Raw genomic sequence first — 25,657 nt, 5'->3', positions numbered from 1 at the left:
CTCACGTGATGTTGGTTGTATTTACAGAATGAATGAATGAATGATTTATTTATAAATTTGCACTAGAAGTTAAAACACTCCAATCCGCAATGGGCTCACGTGGTGGATCACGGTCTCCTTATGCATCCTTATGGCCAGTGTCCCAGCAATAAGTTGGTGAACTTGGCATACCAACTTTTGGAACACTTGAAAAACTTTTGGTTTTTTAGAAAATGATATGCTACCGGAACTTAGCATATCATTTAAAAAAATATATAATAAAAATGCCAGAATTAACGGAACTAATAGAACTCATGTGGATGCATACAGAACTATTGAAACTTAGATATTCTAAAACTTGGTATGCCAAGTTCCCAGCAATGGGCACGATTAAATAGCTGATGATTATTCAAATCACCTAAAGGCATCTGACGTGACTTTTACAGCTACCTACCGCCGTATAGAGGCAGGCAAGTAGTCGAATACACACTAACAAACGATAGTCAACCAGTGTCCAGGTTTCCTCACGATCTTTTCCTTCCCCGGAAGCAAGTGGTAGTCTATGAAAACTTATACTTACATGAGTCAATATCGACCGTGAGGGGGAAAAGTAAAGTTCAAAAGTGGATCTTAGGCTTTACGGCAATGGAAGAAACCTGGTAACCGCTCAGATGAGAAAATATCGTTTACTTTTTTAACTACGTACTGTTATAATTTCTAATTTGTATTGTATAAATGTATGTTATGTCGAAAAAATCATGCGATGGAAAACACAGTTATTTATTTAAAAACACAATTATTTAACTTGTATTTTGTACCAGCTTTTGCCCGCGGCTTCGCCCGCGTGAATTTCATAGCAAAATCTCAGTAATTTTATCGCGTACTCTGTAAGACTGGTAAACATATATGTTTTAAATTCGCATTTTTTCTCATCTTTACTTCAATTTTCTGTTTCTTGCTGCGTGTCTCGTCCCGCAAACTTGTCCAATTCCTGCTATGTAATGTAAAGTAGATATCCCGTACCGTTTCCTACATATTGAGCGGTATCGGGTGTATGTTGTCTGTCAGTCAGTCAGTCAGTCAGTTAGCCAGTCAGTCACTTGAAAGAGTTTTATACTGATATGATATATACATACTGCGCCCATACGAGTATATCTATATCAGACTTTATTTGATAAAAACAATTTGTTTATATTCTGTTTACATCGTTCTACAAAATTTTAAAGTAAATCGGCTCCGTGGATTGTTATTTTAATTTTCCTACAGGACCCTCCTCATTTTCCGGGATGAAATATCTATAAGATGTTAACCAGGGATTCCGAGGAATTTTTGATTCATAGTTAGTTTTCAATTATCCTACGGGAACCTGACCATTTACCGGGATGAAATGTATCTAATTTTCCTACAGGACCCTCCTCATTTTTCGGGACGAAATGTCTATAAGATGTTAACCCGGGATTCTGAGGCATTTTTGATTCATAATTAGTTTTTCAATTATCCTACGGGAACCTGACTATTTACCGGGATGAAATGTATCTAAGATGTTAATCTTAGAATCATATCAAATTTCAAGCAAATCGGTCCAGTAGATTTCGAGTGATGCGCTTCAGACAGACAGATAAAAATTTCCAAAACTATATTTTCATCATCCATATCGGTAACATGAAGAATTAAAAATATATATCCAATGTACAAATTTGACCTTTCTTCAATTTTATTATATGTATTGATGATGTGCTAACATAACGCTTTGAATGCTATTACCAATAGCTAAACAGGATGTTCTTTTCTTTCTGTAACCTGTTTTGTGCAAAGAAAATGATTTGAATTTGAATTTTGTTGGAATACATCTCGATGAAAATATTGGTATATTTTATAAATGTGATAGTTTGTTACCTCTCACGCTCTATCTACTCAAGCAATCTTCTTGAAATTTTGCATACATGTAGTTTGAAGTATGGAAAAGGACATATGGTACTTTTCATCCCGGAAAAATACTGTTCCCGTGGAAAAATTATGCTTGCAAAGCCGCGGGCAACATCTAGTTTATTTGTAAATATTAGAATAGTACAATGTACAGTACTGTACCTGTACCTGTGCTGTACCTTATTATTTACAATTAGATTATTTTTTAGTTTGGTTGTATCGTAATGCATTGGTTCCTTTACACCTAGTGGGGAGAAGTGTAAAATAACACTAATTATGATTTAGGCTGGTTCTCAGAGTGTTTTGTCCGCTGCGGCCGCGCTTTCATTACAATTTTTCAAATTTTAACTAAGGCAAGAATTCGTTTTGCTGTCTGACTTTAAAATAATTAATCTGTCCTGCGAAAAGATTCCTCCCTCAAAAGGTTCGTAAGGTAGACGTAATACAAATATCGCGAGATATCTGCTACGAACAATGGTTACGACGCTACGATTCCTGCTACGGTACGGTACGGTACTTTCCTTCTACAAAATATGCACAGCGACGAAAAAAAATATTTGATGCTACGAAGACACTACGAAGATTAACAACTCATGCTACGTGGTGCTACGAAACGCGCTGCTTTGTATGTGTATATTGTAAGTAGCAATAAATTCACTTTTTTACAGTTATGAATATATAAATATAGTACAGTTATAATATAATTATTACATTAGCCATCTGTTTTAATCTTATAGTAATTTGTTTTGTGTAATTTTCAGTTTCACGATCAGCCTTTAAACTCTCTAATGAAAACAGCCAAGACATCGGAAATCAATCAAATCGTGCGTTCCGAATCCATTGAGTGTTGATTTATTTATCATAGAGCGCACGGCAGATGGATGAAAAAGCTAAAATTCAAATTGCGCAAAAATCAAACTAGGTACACATAGGATAAATTGAATTTTTTTTTAAACTTTTTATCCTTTGTCCGCGCTAGATCACGTGTCAATAGTACACAGCTCTAGCATCGTGAACACTGTATCAAATAGTTTTCGAATAACAGACAGGATGTCGAAAACGACATTGAATATGTATGGAGCTGTATAAAGGGCAATAAAAGTCAAGTGCGGCTATAAAAGCGAATAAATTCAGGGAGTAAATGAAAAGCCACGGACAATGGAGGACTTTCCATGGCCCATTACCCGCCCCCGACGATTACGGCGGCAGCAATTCGAATGAAATCATTTTACCATATTATTTTCATTTGGCATAAGCCCCCCCCCCCCGCAAACTCCATTTTGTTGGATAAACTCGTACGCGGCTCAGGCAATTTTTTAAATGTGCCGCTCAAAATGAATTATGTAGAGGGGAAGACGCGCGCAAACAAGAAATAAAACGGATGAGCGCGAGTCTCGTGCGAGCGGGACAGCCTGCTCGCTTGCTCCTCCCTCTCGCCCCCCTTCCCTCGCCGTTCCACTTGAAGACGGCCTCGAGATCTAAGCTCCCGTTTTATTGTCACTTACATCTTGACAAAGATTTGTTTATCACAAAATTCGTATCATTCCAAATCTTCGTCCAACTTTCTCTAGAAGAAACAAAGGTTGGAATCCTTTGTTGTTTTTCTTGCTCAACTGCAATAAAAACACGGTATGTTGTATATAAGAGAAGTAAATTATGAATCAGCGCACCGATTAAAGAATCAGACGTTGAAATGATTGCTTATAAAGTATTAAGGCGGTTATTTCGGATTGTCCGAGAATATTTGATAATAACATCGTCTTATTGTTTTGTTATAAACTTTGAAGGCTTTATGTAAATGCTTCTGAGGATAATAGCGTATTGTACTAACATAAATTATTTAAATGGTCTTTCGAAGCTGTAATAAAGACGTGCATAAACCAAACGCTGAAATTGTTACGAATTTATTTATACCTAATCGTGAATGTGATATTCGTGAAATAAAACTTGTAGGAGTTTTCAGAAATAACCATTATTAATTAAATACCTGGAAATGAATTTATTTCATAATGGTATTATGAAATAAATTCATTTCCAGGTAGATATTAAATAGTATAGAATAAGATGCTATAATCTGGCTTAATTAATCTGACTTTATTGCTGCAACAGAGTGGTGGACTCACAACTCTTTTATAAAGCTTTGCGAAATAGATCCTTCTCATTGGGAGAAGGAAGCCATTATAAAACAGGGCTTTGGTTACCACAAAAAACCAAAACCAAAATCCAAGACTTTGAAGTCCACCGACGCGGCGAAGTGGACACCAAACGAGTTAAAAGCCCGACAAACTGCGCTAACTCAATAAAACTAGATACATTAACAATATAACATTACTCACATGCCATTTTACACAGATTGACCGATTTTGCTTTGTAATAATTCGCTATACTCTGCCTGTACGATTCTGGCTCAAGAATAAAGCGAGGAGAGCGAGATCTTCGAAAAGAAAAACATAGCGTAGCGAGCGTCCCATACTTTTATCGTTATTACCATTGGTAACGATATATCGTTACCTACCGTTACCTATCGTTACCTACTCATATATGAGTTTACCGGTTTTTTTTTTCAAAAAGTATCATTACCCAGCATATCGTTACCTTAGCCGCTAAATTACGTTATGAAGTTTTTAACGGTATATCAAACCCTAGTATGAGAACGTTCACCAATAAGATTGGCTAGCCGCGACCACACCAGCGAGTTTGAAAGCGTTGAAGTTGTCGCCATGACAAAATCTGAAATCGGTCGGATTTCAGCACCGTTGCTGCGGAAGTTCGGTGATTAAATAAACAAATATATAGGGACAAATCACACAGATTGAGTTAACCCCTATATTCTATAACATATACATACATATATAGATAAACATCCAAGCCCCAGGTCGATCTGAAAAAGATCATTTTCAATCTTGACCTGACCGGGGATCGATCGCCCCCGATCCAGTGTAGCAGTCATCGGCATCATTAAGACACGGAGGTCGTCAAAAGGTGATTTTTGTCAACCAAACTAGGTATTACTCAAAAGTTGCACTAACGAATCTACTGCTACCAAAGGAACACTATTGATATTCTGATGGAGCATTAGTTAAAAATTGTGTAATATGAAACCTCGAACCATCGGTTTAGTATAAGTGTACCTATAGCTGCTTCATGTAACCTTTCGATCAGAAACTTTTCGATTTCAAGATAAGTGTAAGTTTTAATATGAAAAACGACGTAAAGTTATTATGGGTATTGCATGTATTGTATTCAATTCGTGATATAAAAATCATATCCGTTCAGTAAACCATTGAGGAGTTCCCTTATAGTCTATTTTGGTTGTGTTTATCATAATATTGCATTGTCATTCGAATTAAACGTGTGTACAAAATTTCAGCTCACTCTGTTGAAGATCTGGTTCAAAATTAAGTTACCAGTTTCCGCCCGAACATACATACTTAAAAAGATTTTAAATAAAATCCCATGCATAAATAATCTTACTGAAATATCCTACGGAAATATGAAAGGCTGTATAACTTTATTATCTCAGTTATATATCTGATAATTCGATCTGAAATACTGATACACTGCAGAAATGTCGATAATATTGTTTTCCTGTAATGAATATCGAGCAAATTAGCGGATTAAGTATTAATAAGTGAGTTATAGAATAACATCCCTTACTACTGGACTACTTATGTGTCAGTTATGACGTCAGTTTTAGCGATAATATACTCGTATATTATTTCTAAAACTGACGTCATTTTATTCAAGTTACCTAAAGGCATCTGACATGTATTTTAAGACTACCTTCCGACATTACGTGGCAAGTAGTCATTTATCATTATAGCCAACCAGTTCCCTCAATATATTTTCATTCACCAAAAGTGAATAACAAAAATTGTGATTGACATATGTTCGTGCATATTATTATAGGTATGTGTTTAATCATACAATTACGTCTTGAATTCCATTTAAACAATATATGTCTATGGGAAACGGCGTTAAAAATTTCGCAAAAAATGATAATTTTACCCATAAGTCCCTTAGCGAAATAAAAGCAGCTAAACATTTGAGGTTAACTAGTACGTTTATTCAGTAAAGTGCCGTAGACGGAGGTAGGGGTGACCTTAACGAAGCTCCAGAAACTACGAGTATTCAGTTAGTAAAGGGGTCACGTGGCTGGAGTTAGTGGCTGAGTTAATGTGATGACCACTAAATACTTCAGTAGTTCAATGCTGTTTGGAAAATAAATTGTAATAAGGTTGAAGTATGTTTATTTATGACTGTAAATATTGTTGATTGCATTGATATTTTTTAGTATTACCTATTAGTATAGGTATAAGTACCTGTCAAAAACGTAATAGTTCGGGGGAATGTACGATTTAACAATCGTACATTATAAAGAGTAACCTCTATCATTCAAAATCTATTTGATGAATTTTAATGCTTAGTAAAGATTTTTAGAGTACCTACTTGTCCCCGTATTTCCAAGAGAGCGAAGATCCAGGGCGCAAAAGTTTAAAATACTTATTTTTAGAAGAGTACAGACAATGGTCATCATTTTCGCAAGTATATGCAGACTAGAAAATAAATAATCGAATATATTTGTGTCTGAATTAAATTAAATTACAGATAAAAAAAATCTACAGACATTTGGCGCTGGTGATCAGAGAGCGAGTCCAAACTCAATTAGCGTCGTCGCGTCCCGCGCCGTAATCTGCCCGGCCGGTCACTTAATTCTGCCCGTTTTAAAGCAATCTTTTTCAGAACCTGCCGCTAAAAGTATTTCCAAACGAATAAATAATTTACGAAACGAGGACATAAACTTTGTGGAGCGACCCCGCTCGCATGCAAATTGAGTAAACGAAAGAAGTGTCCGCGGCCGCGCGCCGTCTCTTTCTGTTGTGAGTTTTTCTGAAGCGAGAAAGCAAGCTGTGTAGCATATAAGTGGATGAGTAAGAAAGAGAGAGGATGAGTCGGTAGTTGCGTTCGGCTAAGTGAATCAGTGCCCGCGCTCGCTATTAAATCAGGACGCGGGAGGGGGAAGGCTCGCGCTAAAATGCTCTTTACGGGTGGGGTTTTGTTTGCCGAGGGCGGTTTCTGACGATTACTCGCACGTCGCAGTTCGGTTGTACTCGCGTCGTCAGTCGGACAGGCGCGGCCGGAGTGCGCGTGTTTCGGAACGGATATGACAGTGACAGCGCGGTGACCGCGCATTTTCTTACGGAGTTGGCGGGAACTCTTCCCGCCTGTAATCCAACAAAATATTTTCGGACGCTAATAAGGTAGGGCTGAAATTATCGTTGATATCGTGTTGCTGTGTCTTTCCGTTGTAAAGTTTTCTCAAACTTTTTTGCGACGGTAAAAGTTTATATAGGTATTATTGGCAAATCATGAGCATCAAATCGTATTAGAGAAATAATTAATCAGAGACAATTTTTTACATAAGTTGACTATAACAAAACAAGTACATTTTTTTTTCGTTTTTTTTATTTCGAAACTTCATTCAGTAAAAAAATGTTTGTGGTAAAAATAAATATAATAAATAGTATTCTGATAAATTATGTGATTGTATATTTTTAAAAAAATATAGGTGCTTAACTAATTAATATTAATTTGAAAAATAAAATCATAGAATTTTTTTCTTCTAAAGGCAAAGTCAAAGTCAAGCATTTATTCAGAAATAGTATAACTTTTCACGCAAAAAATATAATAATATTTACATTTTTCTCAAATTGCTACAAACTACTAGTAGGTAATACTAATGCTAATGTACTTATTAAAATATGAGATATGTGAATTATAGCTAGGTAAATGGAAAAAAGTGTTCCTTACATGAGTGTTGGTTACGAGTTTTCCAAATTTCTTAGGAAAGCTGTCTCTTGGGATAAGTATAATTTTCTATCTATAAATGATATTCTATTTTTCTACTCTTTTTATTATGTGTCGAAGGCATTTTTAAAAATAATAGAAAATTAATATTGTTAAATAAAAATCCTTATACTTTTTATGAAGATAATGAAGAAGATTCTTATCGAGTCGTTATGGCAATGGCGTTATACTACTTATAGCTTTTGCACGTTGCTTCGCCTGTGCGAATATCCAACGATATTTATTTTTCCGGGATGAAAGGTAACCCTATTTCCTTTTCCGTATTTTATGCCAGCTCCACTCAGACACATGCCGACGCGAATGTACCTATACCGAATCCGTCAAAGTTTGGTAAACTGTTCGACGACAGTGTGGTGCCGGAATTAAACTACATGAATGCAAAATTTCAAGAAGATTAGTTCAGCAGATAAACCGTGAAGAGAAGACAAACTTACTTTCGCATTTAGTTACGACTAGCTTTTTCCCGCGGCTTCTTCCGCGAAAACTTCCCACGGGTATAGTTATATTTGCAGGATGAAAGGTGTGTGCTTCCCCATACTTAAAACTACATGTATGCAAAATTTCCAGAAGATTGGTTGAGTACAAAGAGCGTGAAGAGGTAACAAACAAACAAATATATTTTCGCAGTTACAATATTAGTTAGAATCAGGTTAAGACCAATACGTGCGTGTAATAAGATTTATATTCGACTCTATACAAGAATAAGTGTATTCTTGTATAGAGTCGAATAGAAATCTTTATCTTCTATGGTATAAGAAGTGGGGCAGATTTTAGTTAATTTCACGAAAACACATAGACACTTTTCGTACCTACTGAAAATCAAAATTTTCCCCAATTCCAACGCGGGCGACGCCGCGGTCAAAACGAATTCATATCACAACCGTCCATTCAATTGGCTCATTAAAGCCATCAGTTGCACGCCGTCTCAATCATACCTAATACAATAAAGGCCAATATATTGCGGCCAATAATAACAATAAGCTCAATTACAGACAGACAAACGCACAGTATTGAATTGTATCGATATGCGATTGCAGCTGACGCCAGGCGCCTCTGTCAATTGGTTTCTATGACATCTGGACGGTACATATAGTATATTTCGTGTATTTAACAATAGTGGTAAATATTGTAGGTAAATAAGTTTAAATAATAGATAACTTAATACATTTTTCTTTTATCTATGGGTGAAAGGAGCACTTGCCACTTCGTATCTTCCCTCCTATTCATTTGAGAGCAGTTTTCTTCGGTACTGTAGTGTGTTGTTCAGGCTGTAGTGTGTTGAAGCCCTGGGCCACTTGTTATAAAACCCGAGATTCACATTAAAACTTCGCGTTAACAAAAGACCAGCTGGCATCATGTAACCCTGTAGGAATGCCGTTACTGCCTATATACTGTTAAGGTTTTAAATCTTTTAGTAGAGTAGATAAAGAAAAGAATAAGGAGTACAACAAACACACAATCAATTATAACATTAACATTGGGACGGGATTTGAATTTACTGTGCTACGCGTGTGCTACTACGCGCTACGACTCTATGCTACATTCGCTACGAAAACGATTACTTTGAATGTGTTGCGTGTTGTGTTGTTTAATTTGATTGTGACAAAAAAATGATTATCCAGTTTACATATTTATCATCTAGGATTTCTTTATCTCTTTTTGTAAAAAAAAAAATAGAATCAACGTTTTTTTTCAATAAAAAACAAAATAAACATAATTATTATCTTTTGCATTATTATTGAATGCGTTAGAATTAGAAATAATTATGCATTGCAAAATGTCAATGCTACCAGCCTTTTGGGCACTTTGACGGAGTACAATGTGCTTGATGCTTTGTAATATATATATATATTATATATATATATATATATATATATATATATATATATATATATATATATATATATATATATATATATATATATATATATATATATTTAATAATTTGTTTTAAAGATTATAATACCCAAATTAATATTAAAGAAAATGAGCTATCTATATAAAAAAATATACATATATATTTCATGAAATAGAAGCGCATAAGTTCATAGTGCAAAATTACCAGGCTCGCAACTACAATTTTAACTCATAAACAAATTTAAAGTTAGTATTAAAAGCCTTTCGCCGTCCGACTCTAACTCAATCCGACTAACCTACTACTGCACATAGATTCAAATACAATAGATGTGACATGTCCAAAATCAAGATTTGGAAATCAACGAGATATGGAGCGCAGGCATACTGGGCTATCACATACTGGGCTACATTACTGTTTCTGAGAGTCATCATCAACATCATATCCAGTGTGTTTATTGCTAACACTGGTGACAGATTTAATTCAAGTCATGGCTTTTACAACTTACCGCCATCTAGTGGCAGGTAGTCGCATACACACTAGTGAACTGAACTGTCAACCAGTGTGCATGTTTCCTCACGATGTTTTCCTTCACCGGAAGCAAGTGGAATATGAAATACTATGAAAACTACTATATAATGAGTCAGATTGGTATACAAACTCATATGGCACAAGTTGAGGTTTTTCGATCCACAGGCCTTAACCATTACAGTTCTTAACCATTACACCACCACCGCTTCAAAGAGTAAGTCCTTTGCTAGCAAGCTGTACATCGCATAGCAAATAGCTATCTTTAATTAATTAAGATTAATTATGTTTGCCGCATGCCGCCAGACGTGGGCCCGACTGGCTACCCTATGGGTACCAGAAGGGGCGTAGGAGTAGGAGAAGACCGAAAGAGATGGCGTGATGACCTTGATGACATTTTCCGGGGGTGGCAGAACCTAGATTTTTGAATGAAGTGGGCGTCCTTTGCTCAGCGGTGGGATAAAATCACAGGCTAAATAAAAATGCGTTTCACTCATTTTATACAAAATATTATTAAAACCAGAATTATAACAAAATAATGTTTTAAATTCTTCGGTTTTAGTAGAATTTTGCGATATCTATCATCTGAATATCTATGGTTAGTTAGTAAAATTTATATACGCCTAAACTAGGGGAGAATAATTCAGCTTTTGTGAATAGTTAAGTAGGGAGAATTGAGTTGTTAGTGTGCTCACACTTAGTCGTCTATGTGGAGGCATTCCATTTTTGAACTTCGATCATGTTTAAATATTTAAAGGCACATAATACAATTCCATTCATTCATTCATTCATTCATTCATTGCAAAATAATTATTTTGTAGAACATTTTCATAAATTAAATCAATGGAGAAAATACAAAAATTAAAATAAAATAAGTTATTTTACATGTGTAGATCTTGGAGTTGTGCGGAATCCTCGGTGCGTGCGTCCGACGCGCACTTGACCGGTTTATCTGAAACCTTTTTGATGCCGAAATATTACAACAATAATAAAAATCAGTTTGCATTGAGTTTGGAATATAGTGTGGAGTGATTATAAAGAATATTTAATTCCGTACAAAACAATCGTAACAATTTTCATTATGTTTGCAACATCTAAAAAAAAATGTTAGACAAGTTCATGAATTGTCAAAAAATGTTATTTTTCTTTTAATTTATTATATGGAAAATTCAGAGTATAATTGATTATAGACTTAAGTTTTACATTACTACATCACTAGCTAAAATTTCTGGCATAGAAACATTTTATTACATAGTTTAACATCATCATCATAATCATCTGCAGCTCTCCGTGACCCACTGCTGGGCACAGGCCTCCTTCCGTCTCCGCCAAACATCTCTGTCCTGGGCCATCCCTATCAATGTGGAATATATATTAAAATACATAGTTTAACATATTGTAGTGTAATGGTTCCATTATCTAAGTCAGCTTGAAATGTACCTAAGTAGTTTTTTTATTTCACGGTAATATTAGTAGATACTTAACAACAACCATACACCATAAGTACTTTTTCAAATTAAAATTATTTAAATAAGCATCCAGATGTATTCATTAGACTAATAAGAATGTGAATTAAAACCATTCGGTATTATTAAAATGAAAGGATAACTCGAGATTAAATCGATTCCCATACTTCGCAGGTTGTATTAAAAGATTCTTTAGTCTTATGGCGGTGTCGAGACTCTCGCCCCCAATGAGGATGTTTTAAAAATGAAGTGCCAATGTCTTCGTAAATAAGAAAAAAAAAAACAATGCGGCCATTAAGAAAAAAATTTGAATATAGAACGCTAGATTATAATCTGCAATGTGGTTTTGTTTTTTTACTAGCTAAATATTTATTAATTTAAATTTTATACGCCGATATGGGTCCCTAGAGGCATAGGTTTCATCGCCATACGTTGTTTAGAAACTGAAATATTGACAATAATTAGTTATGAGCGGACGTACGAAATAAACCCGAGCGAAGCCACGGGCAAAAGCTAGTGTTAAAACACTAAAAAAATTCATTATTGTAAAAATTAATATTACTGCGAACGTAATTTTGTTTTTCAATTGATGTATAATTAAAATGGTAACGCGAGCAACGTTAATTAGTAAAATTAATTAAACATTTCGTAAAATGATTAAGTAAATTATTAAAAATATGTCATTTTCTTTTATTTTGGCTGACTTTTTTATTTTCGTCGCCACCTATTTCCGGTGAAGGAATTAATAGCCAATAAAGGCAATTAGTAAACTAAATCTCATATCGTTCTTTCACAAATCTAAATGTACCTCAACCTCTAAATTCAAAATAAAAAAGAACTTCACACTATTTATTTGAGCATCGAACGCAATTCCAGCACATTGTTTGGACAGAACATTATCGGAAAATTCCAATGCATTTTATTTATATTAATAAGCATTAAACTCGTTCATTTCAATCGGACACCGCGTGAATCGGAGCCGTATTTAATAAAACTTAATAAAAACACAATAACAATGTAAATTTATCCGATATCAATACAATTGATACAAATTATTTTACGATTCACTCGTCTAAACAGACAATAATATTCGATCAGGCCGATAGAGGCTGTTGTATAAGTTTTTATAACTCTGATAGGCAGCAATTGATCGATTTAAATTAATATGGTTCAATCGGGCCGCGACAACGGATCGATTCACATTCAGTTTTTGAAATTATTCCCTCCTTTTACACTTTCTCTCTTATTCGCCGGGGCTGTGAGGCCACGAAGCCCAGGGCCAGCGTTTCATCTTAGTAATCATCTATAGCCCCAGCAAACGTCAATCATTATTTGTATGACCGGCAATACCCAATCTTTTTAGTTTATGTCTAAGCGGAGTTCAGTTGACCCTTGACAAAAAAGAAAGGGGCAATATGATTCTTAGAGCTCCGCACCGCGAAGGTGAAAATGGAACCCCTACAGAATCACATTGTTGTCCGTCTGTACATACATTTGTCCCTTTTTCTCAACAACGCGTAAAGGCAACAAGCATCGTCGAAAGTAAATTCAGTAATAGATTAAGTAAGTAGATCTATAAATCGATTTTAATAATCAATCATCATCAATTACTTTATTTGTCACCTATTAAAAAGTGATCCAAATGCTTGTTGCGTTTCCTTATTAAATAGCTACAGATATTATTATTTATATCTATATTTTACAACATCCAAATAAAAATATTTCACATTAAACCCGATCCACTGTTACCATTACACCACCGAATACCTAATTACTCGATTTGACTCGAATTAATCGAATTGATTAATCGAACTCTGTTCGTAATTACGCGGCAAATATAATTTCGTTTTCAAATTGTGTTTACCTTCGCCATTGAGCCGCATGGATGTTGACTCTGTAAATATTTAGATGTTTATATAATATTTTGTTTCAAATGATTTGAAGAAAAAAACCTGAATTAAAATCCTTTAATGGTTGATTTAAAAAGAATGAGTGCAAACACAGGATGTGTGTTATAAATTATTTCATTTGATTATGTTAAAAATATATTAATAATATTTTTTTTTTCAATTCTTACAGGATAATAATTAACGGAAATAAGTATAGCATGAAAGGATCACAAATTAATAAAATTAATTAATTGTTGATCACTATATAGAACTTTTATTAATACATTTAACTCATCTCAAGTTTGAGTCCAAAATATTATTAGTTTACATACACCTTACATATTATAAAACAAAGTTCACTGCCGCGTCAGACAGCTGTTCGTGATAAACTCAAAAACTACTGCACGGATTTTCATGCGGTTTTCACCAATAGATAGTGTGGTTCCTGAGGAAGGTCCAGTTGTATAATTTGGACGGGCTGCTAGTATATTATAAAATGAAATCTCATCTCGACTCCGTCAGTATAAGTTGTTCTTGAGATATTTTTAAACCGAGTGCAAGGAGAAGGTTGACAAATGATCTCAGTTTTTTCTGTATGAAAGTCAAGTCTATAAAGCGTTTATTCAGAAATTATGCCTAGGTACTTATATAAACGCCTGCCCCGGCTTCGCTCGGGTAAAAGCGTAGTAAATTATCCACTGAAACAGAAATCACACTACAATAATCTTTAAAATATAATATGTCTATTTTAATTAAAAACCCACAACACAATACATTGCGCAGTTTTAAAGATCTAAGCAAGTAGGGACAGACAGCGGGAATCAACTTTGTTTTATACTATGTAGTGATAGTGAAGTATCATTCACATAACAAATTATATTTTAATAGCGTCATTAAAATAATTGACTTGATAATATATAAACAAGAGTTTTAAACGCTTCCTCCTCTGTGATGCGCAATTTGTATCATGTTTTTTTTAAACTTGTCGAAAGACTTTAATCATTTAAAACCAAAGTGTTAGATGCCGTTCCATCATAGATTACACCCAGTTATGTGCGGTCGTCTGACTTAGTGTAACGATCTCTCTCTATGTAGAGCGAGTGCAACGATAATCACTCATTGACTTAAATGATTTTTCTATGTGTTATGAAAGGTATGCCTTTATGAAAGGTGTGGCATAATATGTTATTGTCTTTTAAATATTTCTAACTAGCTTTTGCCTGCGGCTTCGTCCGCGTTAATTTGCCGTGATGATATACCTATCATCACGACAGGACAGGACAGGACATAGGGTACCCCCTATGTCCTTCTCCATACTTCAAACTACATGCATGCAAAATTTCAAGGAGATTGGTTGAGTTGATAGAGCGTGAAGAGGTATCAAAAAACCTAAATTAGGATTTGAAATTAATAAAAATGTGAGACCGTAGTGTGCAAGGAGTTAATCGTCCTAAAAAAATATGGGTAGCTTGTTACAGCGGTGGTACTATGAGTAAAACCTAGTTCTACCACGTACAGTTACTCTAACGAGCGGTCCCTCTGTCGAGCAAAGGACACGGCTCACATAAATCAATTAATTTCGATCAGCAAATTGCGTTGCATCGTGCGACTATGTGCAGGCACAGTGCACTGCAATAGCGATATAACCCTATTGCTTATAAGCGAGAGTATTGTTTTTGGTCATTCATTGGTTCATTTTGCTAGAGAGAAAGTCTGGGAGAGATGGAAAGATTTGTTATCTCCTTTTACCGAGTACTTAGATCATAAAAGTCAGTTAAGGGCATTCACAAAGGTTTTAAACTGTAGGCGATGGGTTACCAACCTGTTACTAGGTACCTAATATAAAAATCACAATCCTAACAATCTACCACAGGAGTAAGGAATCGTAACAGAGGCTTAGTTTCTTACAATTACGTTTTCGTAGGTTCCGATTACCTACTCCTGTGAATCTACTATCCAGCTAAACGTGGCTTTCCAGTTCCACGACTCTTGACTCTGTCTGTCCCGTCAGGGATGAAGGCGTGATACTGTGTTTGACTATTTATTTTGATCAAAAATTTGCGTTGCCATCGTGCTACTAATCAAAGCTATCACGCTATTTTAATTTGATACCTCTTAGCATTGTTAAGAAAATAATTCCTGACTCGCCTTGACAGTCAACGAAGTGATCCTACAAGAGTTCCATTTTTACTTTTTAAGGAACGGAACCCTAAAACGGAAAATTACGTCAAAACCTACATTTCGGAACTATCTCTCTTATCTTAGCATATTCCCGGTTTCTTCCATAGCCGTTGAGCGTCGGAGCCCAGGGTGCCAGGGTGCTCAAACAGACGGCTAATATAATTCCCTAGTGAGGTAGCGCGGATGCGGTGGTAGGTGTCGTAATGTGGTAATGACACAATAGTATAAATAGGATTATCGGGCCCCACGCGCGCAGACAGGACGCGCCAATGCGAGGAGCACAGTGGGTTTGTGATAGGCTAAACGTGGACAAAATGCATCTATTTTATTTTAACTAGCTTTCGCCCGCTTTAGTTTTCCGTAAAATAATAAATTATATGTATGCAAAATTTCAAGAAGATTGGTTGAGTAGATAGAGCGTAAAGAGGTAATAACAACAAACTTACTTTTGCATTAATAATATTAGTTATGATTACGATTAAGCTCTCTAATTCATAAAAAGTCAAAGCATAGTTTAAGTTAAAGTATATTTTGTCACTTTACAATATTTGATATTGACATAACATATACTTAAGTATGATTTAACTTTTGTTTAAATAAGAGGGTATAACACTAAAGATACACCAATGTAAACTGATTTTGTTTTGTAACGACAACCACATAATTCAGTTAACGTATAAACTCTTTATGGACACTGCTAGGTAAATAAATAACACTACTAGGTAAATAAAAAAATGTTGCTAGGCATAAGGCCAATATTTTTGTTACAAGATCGATTGCCCTTTAAAAAGTTGTCATAGGTACCTAATTGGGGCTCAGTTTGCTGATTGCGTTGAAGGAGGCAGAAGTTTATGAAATGTCCAGTATGCCAGTAACTTCAAGCTGTTGTGTAGAAGGCAGATCAAGCTAAGTGCTTTGTCTCAAGCTTAGGTGGTTCGCAGAGCGTTTCGACCGCTGCGGCTGCGCGGTCATTACAATCCGTAAATTTACTTGAAGAAGGAATCATTTCCAAAATTAATCATTCATAAAATTGACATTACTACAGTACCGAGTAATTAATATATAAAGAGTAAGTAAAACTCATTCAAATCTTTGTTAAAATTTAAAAAAATGTAATGACTACCCGAAAGCAGCAGCCAAAATGCTCAGCGAACCACCCTATTACCACGAAAATAGTTTATGTACACAAAAAATACTTGATGAAAATAGAAAATGTTTTACATTTTTTGCATGGAAACGTGATTTTGGCCAGCCGTCGAGCGTGTCGACCCTCTGTCCATGACGTCACGCGCACGGCATCGAATGCGCCCGCGCATCGTTTAGTTCATTCATTGGGCCATTAATGTCATTTATGCGACGCTCGCGATTCCACACGTGGGTCTCTCTTAATATGTGCAATTGAATTTCATTGCCATTTTCCTCTCGCAAATAAAGTTATGTCTGTTTGATATGTTTTATTTTGTGACGGTTTTATGATGTTTCTGCTTGTAAAATCCGTGATTTTTGCTTGTTTGTTCGATTACGTCCTAAAAACAATGCTAAGTATTCATATATTAAGTTAATTGGCACAACAACAACTGTTTTTGGCAATATCAATGGTTAGCCATTGCGTTCTCCATTTCACGCATAAGATAATAATCAACCAGTGTGCAGGTTTCCTCACGATGTTTTCCTTCACCGGAGCAAGTGGTGGTCGATACATGAGTCAGATTGGTATACAAACTCATGAGGTACGAGTAGGATATGAACCTGGGACCTTTCGATCCTCAGGCAAGTCACCATTAGGTTAACCATTACACCACCACCGCACCACTTCGCTAATAACAGTACATTTAAAATGTGTTTTGGTAAAAGACAAAGCAATTGCATATACTTACCTATACTTATTAACGATATTTTTCAAAGTCTGATTTTAAAAACAAGGTACTTTTTACTAGACTACCGAGAATGCAACTCCATTTAAATTCATTGTGTAAGTACAAACAAAAGGTTAGTTCTATAGGCTATGCTATTATTTAGTACTGTGTTGCACCATAGGATCAATGATCATGTCTAGGTTATCAAATCCAAATCTCCATTCATCTTTATACTTTCCGACGATGATCGCTGAGGTATTCAGTACAAGAGCAGACTGGCCGCCTTATTATTAGGCGGTGTCATTTCTATGTTAATTGGAAAGGAATTAGATCGATGTTGTAAAGGCCGTGATAGACAAAATAAAAAGTGCAGAAGGGTCACTTTTGAATTTGTAGCTATAGAATTATAACTAAATGGTTGAATGACGATATTTTTTACATTTCGTTTAGAGTAATATTTCAAAGGGTTTCCTGTTATTTATTCCTGATATTAAGGTTACATTATAACTTTAATGCTTGAAAGTAATTTGTTTATCTCATAATCAGATTAGAAAATTATTTTTTATTGAACTTTCCATTCCACTATTTAAAAACTTTAATTTAGTTTTTTAAATAAAAACTTTGTTATGTGAATCATGTGAATCCCCGACAAAGTTTCTGTATATAAAAAAATGTCTAACTAAAATGATCTAGGTGATAAAAAATACAGAGTATCACTTCTGTGTCCTCTATATTCTGAACTGCGGCATTATTGTCGGCTTTCTAATGTCGCACGAGTGGCTGTAATTAGTTTGCGATTGGTCGGCGCTCTCAGTGATTATAGGATTCGCTTTGATGACGATTAGTGTGCAAACGACATCTAGAAGTGCATACGAAACTGCGTCCAATCTAGGATGTCCTAAATTTTTATTCTATCAAGCAGGCGAACGGGCATGCGACCCACCGTAAGTGTTAACACCCTATCAACATCTGTAACACCGGGAGTGCTTTGAAGCGTTGGTGGTGTAAAGGTTAAGACACCCGCCTGTCGATCGAAAGGTCTCAGGTTCGTATCCTACTCGTGCCATATGAGTTTGTATATCAATCTGACTCATATATAAGTTTTCATAACCACCTCTTGCTTCCGGTGAAGGAAAACATTGTGAGGAAACCTGCTCACTGCTGGACAGTTTAGTTCACTAGTGTGTATGCGACTACCTGCCACTAGATGGCGGTAAGTAGTCGTAGGAGTCATGTCAAATGCCTTTAGGCGACTTGAATAAGATCTGACACCAGTGTTAGCAATAACATACTCGATATGATGATGACCTGGAGTGTCACAAGCGCGTTGCCTTCTTCGTGGCCTGGGATCTTTTACCACAGTGCCCTGTAATCACACCGCCCCTCTCACCCTTCAAACCGGAACACAACAATGCAAGCATTGTTTGGTAGCAGAAACATATGAGAGCAGTAGTTTTTGAATTTATTGCACACAGACAGACAGAAAGACGTGACAGAGGACTATTTTATAATATGTTAGGATTAGTATGTGTTTAAAGGATACAATGACAAGTTTATATAAGGCTACAAAACAAAGCATACTTTCAATAACTCTGTATTAAGTAGGTACAGTTGAATGCATATCATGTGTTTTCGCATGGATCTTCACGCCGTGGTAATAGAGGCGAGTTTGCAATGAATTCTGTCGCTGTCTGTATTTGTGCCGTCGACTGTACGTACGTATCTGAAGATAATAACACTTATTTATGCCGTATCGCAATACTACCAAATACCAATATTAAATGCTGTTATTACAAAGTGTGAATTACTTGTAATGCCGATTTATAATTACATACGTATAACAATTGTATAGTCGCTGCTGGCCTGGTTTTGTAGTGTGTAGTGATAGTGATAAAATAAATAAATATATTAGGACAGATTACACAGACTGAGCTAGCCCCAAAGTAAGTTCAAGACTTGTTTTATGGGATACTAACTCAACGATACTATAAATTATAACAAATACATATATAGATAAACATCTAAGACCCAGAACAATCCGAAAAAGACCATTTTCTATCATGACCCGACCGGGGATCGAATCCGGGACCTCTCTGCTCAGAGGCAAGCACTTTGCCACTGCGCACCGAGGTCGTCAAAAAATAATTCTTCTTCTTTGCGCGTAAATCAACGCTTTATGGGGTGCTACCTAAATATATTCTTGCCACAACCGAGCCACTTCAATGATTTCATCGGAAGCTGCCATCAAGTCACTTGGAAAGTCAAGTCATTTGTACACTCAGGACAGGCGAGGAGATGAGCCATCGATTGTGGGGAGAAGCCACAGTCGCACATGTTTTGAGACTGGTCAATCATACTCTAATGATACTTACTCTTGCTTCCAAGTTTAAGTCATGAAATCATATATATATATATATATATATATATATATATATATATATATATATATATATATATAATACATCAGAACCAAATGAAAATCCGTGGAGTAGTTATTGAGATTATCGCACATCGACAGACAGACGCGGCGGAGGACTGTTGTTTTATAATATGTAAAGATTATTTATTACCCGACTGCAAAGGAAGGGTATTGTTATATTTATGGAAACTATCTGTTACAGCTGGCGAGCGGCGGCGGCGGCGGACGCGGCTTGTTCTGCTACCATTGCCCGCCCAGCCTGCCCCCCCACCAGCACCGGCTTCCAACCCTGGAGTACCCCTTCACGGCATCCCATCCCTGTAAGTATAAATACATCGACGGAAGAAGCGGTGGTGGCCCAGTGGTTGACCGTCTGCCTGCGATCGAAAGGTCCCAGGTTCGAATCCTCCTCGTGCCATTAGTTTGAATACCAATTAATCTGCATCATGTATAGTAGTTTTCGTCGATCACAAATTTCCGGTGAAGGAAAACATCGTGAGGAAATCTAACACTTTGATGGATAGTTTAGATCACTGGTGTGTATGCAAATATTGCCACTAGGCGACTTGAATAAAATTTATATTTTTATTTTTATTAGTTCCACAGAGATAATATAATAATCTTATAGGTCCCTTCAAGTATATGATTATATTGTCTGTGGTTTACAAAAAACAACTTTTAGTTTAAATTGCTTTCTCTCTTCTATATATATGTTCCTCTTAACTACTCCGAACTGGCTTAAACCGGTCGCATCCAGATATTTGCGGTTAATTAAACCTATGTTCATTTGAATCTCAAACTCGCTGTGTAACTGTGTAGACTGCGAGCGACGATTAGGTTCACTTATCGGTCCAGAAACTTCACTAACCGTGTTTGACGAAGCCACGGCTCCCGGACTAATTCCATTATTGTCAGTTAAAGCTCTTGTCTTGTTTCGACCAACTCGATTTTGTACGCAAACTCAATTCGATTTCAATTATAAATCGATGAAAGCGAATCTCTCGAAGTGGTTTAAGGCTACGTTCCCTTTTTTTATTTAAGAAGTTTTGAGACTTTATTTTTTATGTGGCCAGTATTTTATTTTGAGTTAACATTATTCAAGATTTTTTAATAAAGATAGAGACTTCAAGTACCTATATAAAAGTTTACTAAACAAAAATATTTTAGCTAAAATACAGCTAATAAGATACTTATGAATTATACCCTCGTTTGCGTCAGGGGTTAAAATAATGACTAAGTATAACAGTTTATGAACAATATCAGAGACAAACGAATCGGATTTACCTCTATCAAAAACGAAGAAATCAGTTTCTTTGCCCGGCGTGGAGGGTGGTAATGTGCTAATGAATAGAGAAGGCAGGCCAGGGGTGCTTCGGGGGTGAGGGGAGGGGTGCCAGAGGGGGCGCCATGAGGGTAGGTGGGCGGGGCTCCCAGGGGATTGGTCGCAGCCGGCGGCATCTATTATTCATAAAATAGTTTTTGAGTCGCGCCGCCGGCCGTTTTAACTTGGTTAGTCTAACCCAATAAGTATCATGTCACTTTTGATTAGTCCTGTTTGTAACATTTTTTTACGAAACAAGCGATCAAAGTACAATATAATTTGATTATCTGTTGAAAATGACAGCTGGCTGTCAGATAATTACGTAAACGTTTTAATTTTTAAAATCTATTAACGAATTGGAGTGGGCGGTGGGGATAAAAAGCCGGGCCGTGCGCCGCGGCTAGTGGATAAAAAAGCGGCTTAAGCGCTTAAACGAATCTATTAAAAATGCACAAGGCAATTTTCAGCGCTGTACTGGAACGCTGCAGGCTCATTAGAGCGCAATCACACCGCCTCTCATAGACTAAATAGTGTACAGTCTACAGCACATCAAGGGAGGTAAAATTGCAAAACAGCTGTTACCTCAGCCGAATGACTGCATGTGTTTAACTTAGGTTTTACTATACTTTAGTTATATTTATTTATTTTAACGAATTAGTTTTTTATCCAATTGGGTTCTTAAATTATTTTAATAAAATTAAAAAGTAGGTGTACTTACAACATTTTTAAAAATGTTAAACTGCCTGCGAAAGTAAGAGTTCGACAAATCACACTACTATAGGATTTCTAGATCTACTCCAAACCTACTTTAAAAATTATTAATAATGTTTAATTAGTTATCTATAAACTTACTGAATCCCATTCCATTTCTACATATTGGTTTAACTTATATAAAAAATACTTAACTGAAGAAAATTTAATTGAAACTACCAAATAGATATATTGATTAACGTTTACAGTCGATTTAAAATTGAATTTGATTTAAAGTTTTGAGTTATAATAGATAATGTACTTTACGACGTACCTACCATTATTGTCAAAAATAATAAACGCAACACTTACCACTCCATAGTCATAGTAGATTTAGCTACAATTTAATCCGGGCCAACTTTTAACTTTTTCACTGCACAGAGCGTTCCGGCCGATTTTTAATTTCCGCTCAGAATTTTTCCGCAGAGTTTGTAGCTCAATTATTAACATTCAATTAATGAAAATATTTATAATCCAGCTTAATCTGGACTTGCAGCAGCCTTGCCTTTTCATTTGCCGCCATTTTTAATTCACGTCTAAATTAAAAGAAGAGTTAAAAACGAAACGGGTAAATTTAAATTTGGAACGTTTACTTTTTTATGTTTTTTGGATATGAAGTTGCTAAAGTAATGCAAAATTAATTTAAATGAACTGTTATAAGTTTATATAACTAGTTTTGTTGTTACATTGTAGGTTGTTTATAAATTCTTGTATCTCTGAACATTGTCAGAGTAGCATAGTTAATTTATGTCTTTACAGAAGATTGCATATTTTTTCAAGGAAAGGTGATCAAATTACGAACCATCGAAAAGATTGAGATTGTTCTGAAGTTAAAGTTTAAAAACTATTTTTTGAATAAAGAAAATGCAATCGATAAATTACCAAATGCCAGCTTTCTTCCCTGTCTGTCAATGTATTTACCGCATGGCATCAATTAGTTCCAGGAACACCTACCCTACCCTTAGTACTGCTGTCAAGGTAACAGTGGGCGGGTGATATTTACTAATATGATTAAGTAACACATCACAGAGGTACAATTTATCATATTAATGTTATAAATGCGGAAGTATGTAAGGATGTGTTTTTGTTAATCTTTCACGCAAAATCTACTGGACCGATTGTTTTGAAATTTGGTGTACGCGTAGAATATAACCTGGAATAAAACACATGGGGTACTTTATATCCCGAAATTACCACGGGAGCAAAACTTCGGGCGCAGATAGTATTTATATATAGAGTTTAACTTTTTAATCTTAAGAGAGTTTAACTATAAAGTTTAAATAGTTAAACTTAATTCGTCGCCCACAGATTAAATAATTAATCTCTGGGCGACTAATTTTCCCAGAAACTTTTTTGCCCGTATAGTTATTTTAGATTTCATCGAAATTGTTAGAGTACAAATGTGATTCTACCCGTCAGAGCGCCCCATATAGCAGCAGGGATAGACATTAGTATTGTATCTATTTAAAAGAGAGTCGACATCCGGTAAGCGGCTGGTTGTGAAATCACAGCCTAAACTTCAAAATTTTAAGCTTCACGGTGTGCCCGGAATGCAACCAGGAACACGATATGATCTGAGCGAAAGAGAGACTTTAACTACCCTAAAGTATACCTCAGATTATTTTTTAAAGATCCAGGTTTTTGATGGAAGGTCCAATGGGCCTAAATAGACGGTTTGTGTAAAGACCATACATTTTATAGTTAGCAACTATAATTATTAAATAACTTCAAATCATACATCTACTGTGTAAAGCACTGTGAAGAGGAATAAAAAAAAATCAACAAATTAAAATACGCATCACAACGTTAAACGAAACGACATTAACCGATGTACAGACAGACAAACAGAATTAAGTGGATCGTCCGTTAATTGAGCAATTAAAGCGCCATTAGTAGCCCCAGGACAGCTTTGACTCAAAAATACTGAAAATCGTTTCAGTCGGCCAGTACAGTCAACTGCACAACAACAATTAACAAGCATGTGAACAAGCTCGAAAATCGCTGTTATTACCGCCGCATAGAGGTCATAGACATACATGTCTAGTCGGAGAGCGCGATGATAAATCTAACCGACATTTACACTCAGCCCAATGCCACTTCTCCTGCCGCTGCCGGAAATATTTCCCTAAATACATCTGCGGCAATACGACTTATTCTCTCTCTTCTTTATTTATCAACTCGCAAAAATGACTTGAAATGATTGAATGAATTGCTGGTTCGACAGCATTACAACTGCTCAGTATAAAGTCATCCCATATTACCCGCTCAATATCATAAAGTTTTAAAAATGTAATTGTTTTTTCATTACTCCACTCCTGTGGTGGTATGTCGTCCTGACTTCCGCGCGAAAAACTGACAATCGAAGGAGCGCAGGGCAGCGGCAGTAACATGAGCAGTGACAGCGTGAGTAACCTATTTACATACTCGTACTGCCCACTGGGATGCTCACTTCCCTGCCCAATAGGGCTGAGTGTAAATGTGGCATAAGCCTCACATTAAACCATGTGTTCTTTCCAGACACAAGTTACTCCTACCATCCCGCCATACACGATGACACGTTCGTGCGGCGGAAGCAGAGGAGAAACCGGACTACCTTCACGCTACAGCAGGTATGTCTTCATCACCATTTCAACAGATCATCGGTAGAATCGTTTGAAACTGTCGGACCAATTTTGATTCTCAGTAGTGTTACCATTTTTCATATTTATCGAAATTTTATGAACAAACTATTATGCTTTGGTGAGGGCGTCGCTACTGTTAAAGATGACTTCTGAATGTACAGGTTGCATTTTATGTCAAAAATATTCATAGCGGTTTTGGATGTCAATAATGGCCAGATTTTCATAATATGTTATATAAACTCATCAACACTCCATTTAAATTAATTTTGCACCTGATACCAAAAATTACAAAATGTTTTGCTCTCCCAATACACAATGTCGGATCAGTTGATCGCATTTAGAAACGAAACTCGAATATTAGTAATAAATTTTCGATTTGGCGTACTTACGTGATTTGGTGGTGTAGTCAGAATTTGATTATTTCAAAAAGTCACGCGTAAGGCCGCCGACAGGCCAAGTGTCGTTGTCAACCAGTTGTTAAATATTGCGTTACTTTCAGTTGGAGGAACTGGAGACTGCGTTTGCGCAGACGCACTACCCCGACGTGTTCACGCGAGAGGATCTCGCGCTCAAGATCAACCTCACCGAGGCCAGGGTCCAGGTCAGTCAGTCAATATCATTTCTTTCTCACCATGATCAGCTATTTAATCGTCCTTACTGCTAAGGCACTGGTCTTCCTTAAGGTTGGATAAAGAAAAAGTGCAATGACCACCTGGCGGATAAAAAATCAATCAATTGGATTGGTGGGGTAATTTCTCTCTTGTTTGAGTGATGATTACCCATTCACAGCTTCCTAGCGGTTCTAGATTTCCTTTTCGATCTGAAATCCATAACTCTCAGACCATAGGTAAACCATCTGATACGCGTGGCATTTTTGAGAATGTCACACAAGCTGTAGGGTGGCGTGGACACACCAGCGTAAACGGCACTCCTGAATATTGTCTGCTGTGTCACGAACATGAAACAAGGAATAAAAGATTCATTAAAAAATTCAAAAT

The 25,657-nt window shown here is 36.1% G+C and overlaps 1 protein-coding gene across 1 annotated transcript in view; it reads left to right on the top strand.

Annotated features, from left to right (window-relative positions):
• Window positions 1–7,148: 7,148 nt before the first annotated feature.
• Drgx (Dorsal root ganglia homeobox) overlaps window positions 7,149–25,657 on the top strand; it is a gene marked incomplete at its 5' end in the record, with an annotated part of 68,499 nt that continues 49,990 nt past the window's right edge. The window contains 4 exons of the mRNA XM_053755153.1: window positions 7,149–7,166; window positions 20,170–20,287; window positions 24,556–24,647; window positions 25,159–25,260. Coding sequence (XP_053611128.1) covers window positions 7,149–7,166; window positions 20,170–20,287; window positions 24,556–24,647; window positions 25,159–25,260 — 330 coding nt within the window. The remainder of the gene's footprint in view (window positions 7,167–20,169; window positions 20,288–24,555; window positions 24,648–25,158; window positions 25,261–25,657) is intronic.

This window comes from Plodia interpunctella, chromosome 14 (genome assembly GCF_027563975.2).
Source record: "Plodia interpunctella isolate USDA-ARS_2022_Savannah chromosome 14, ilPloInte3.2, whole genome shotgun sequence".
NCBI lineage: Eukaryota > Metazoa > Arthropoda > Insecta > Lepidoptera > Pyralidae > Plodia > Plodia interpunctella.
This window is presented reverse-complemented; position numbering and strand designations above follow the sequence as displayed.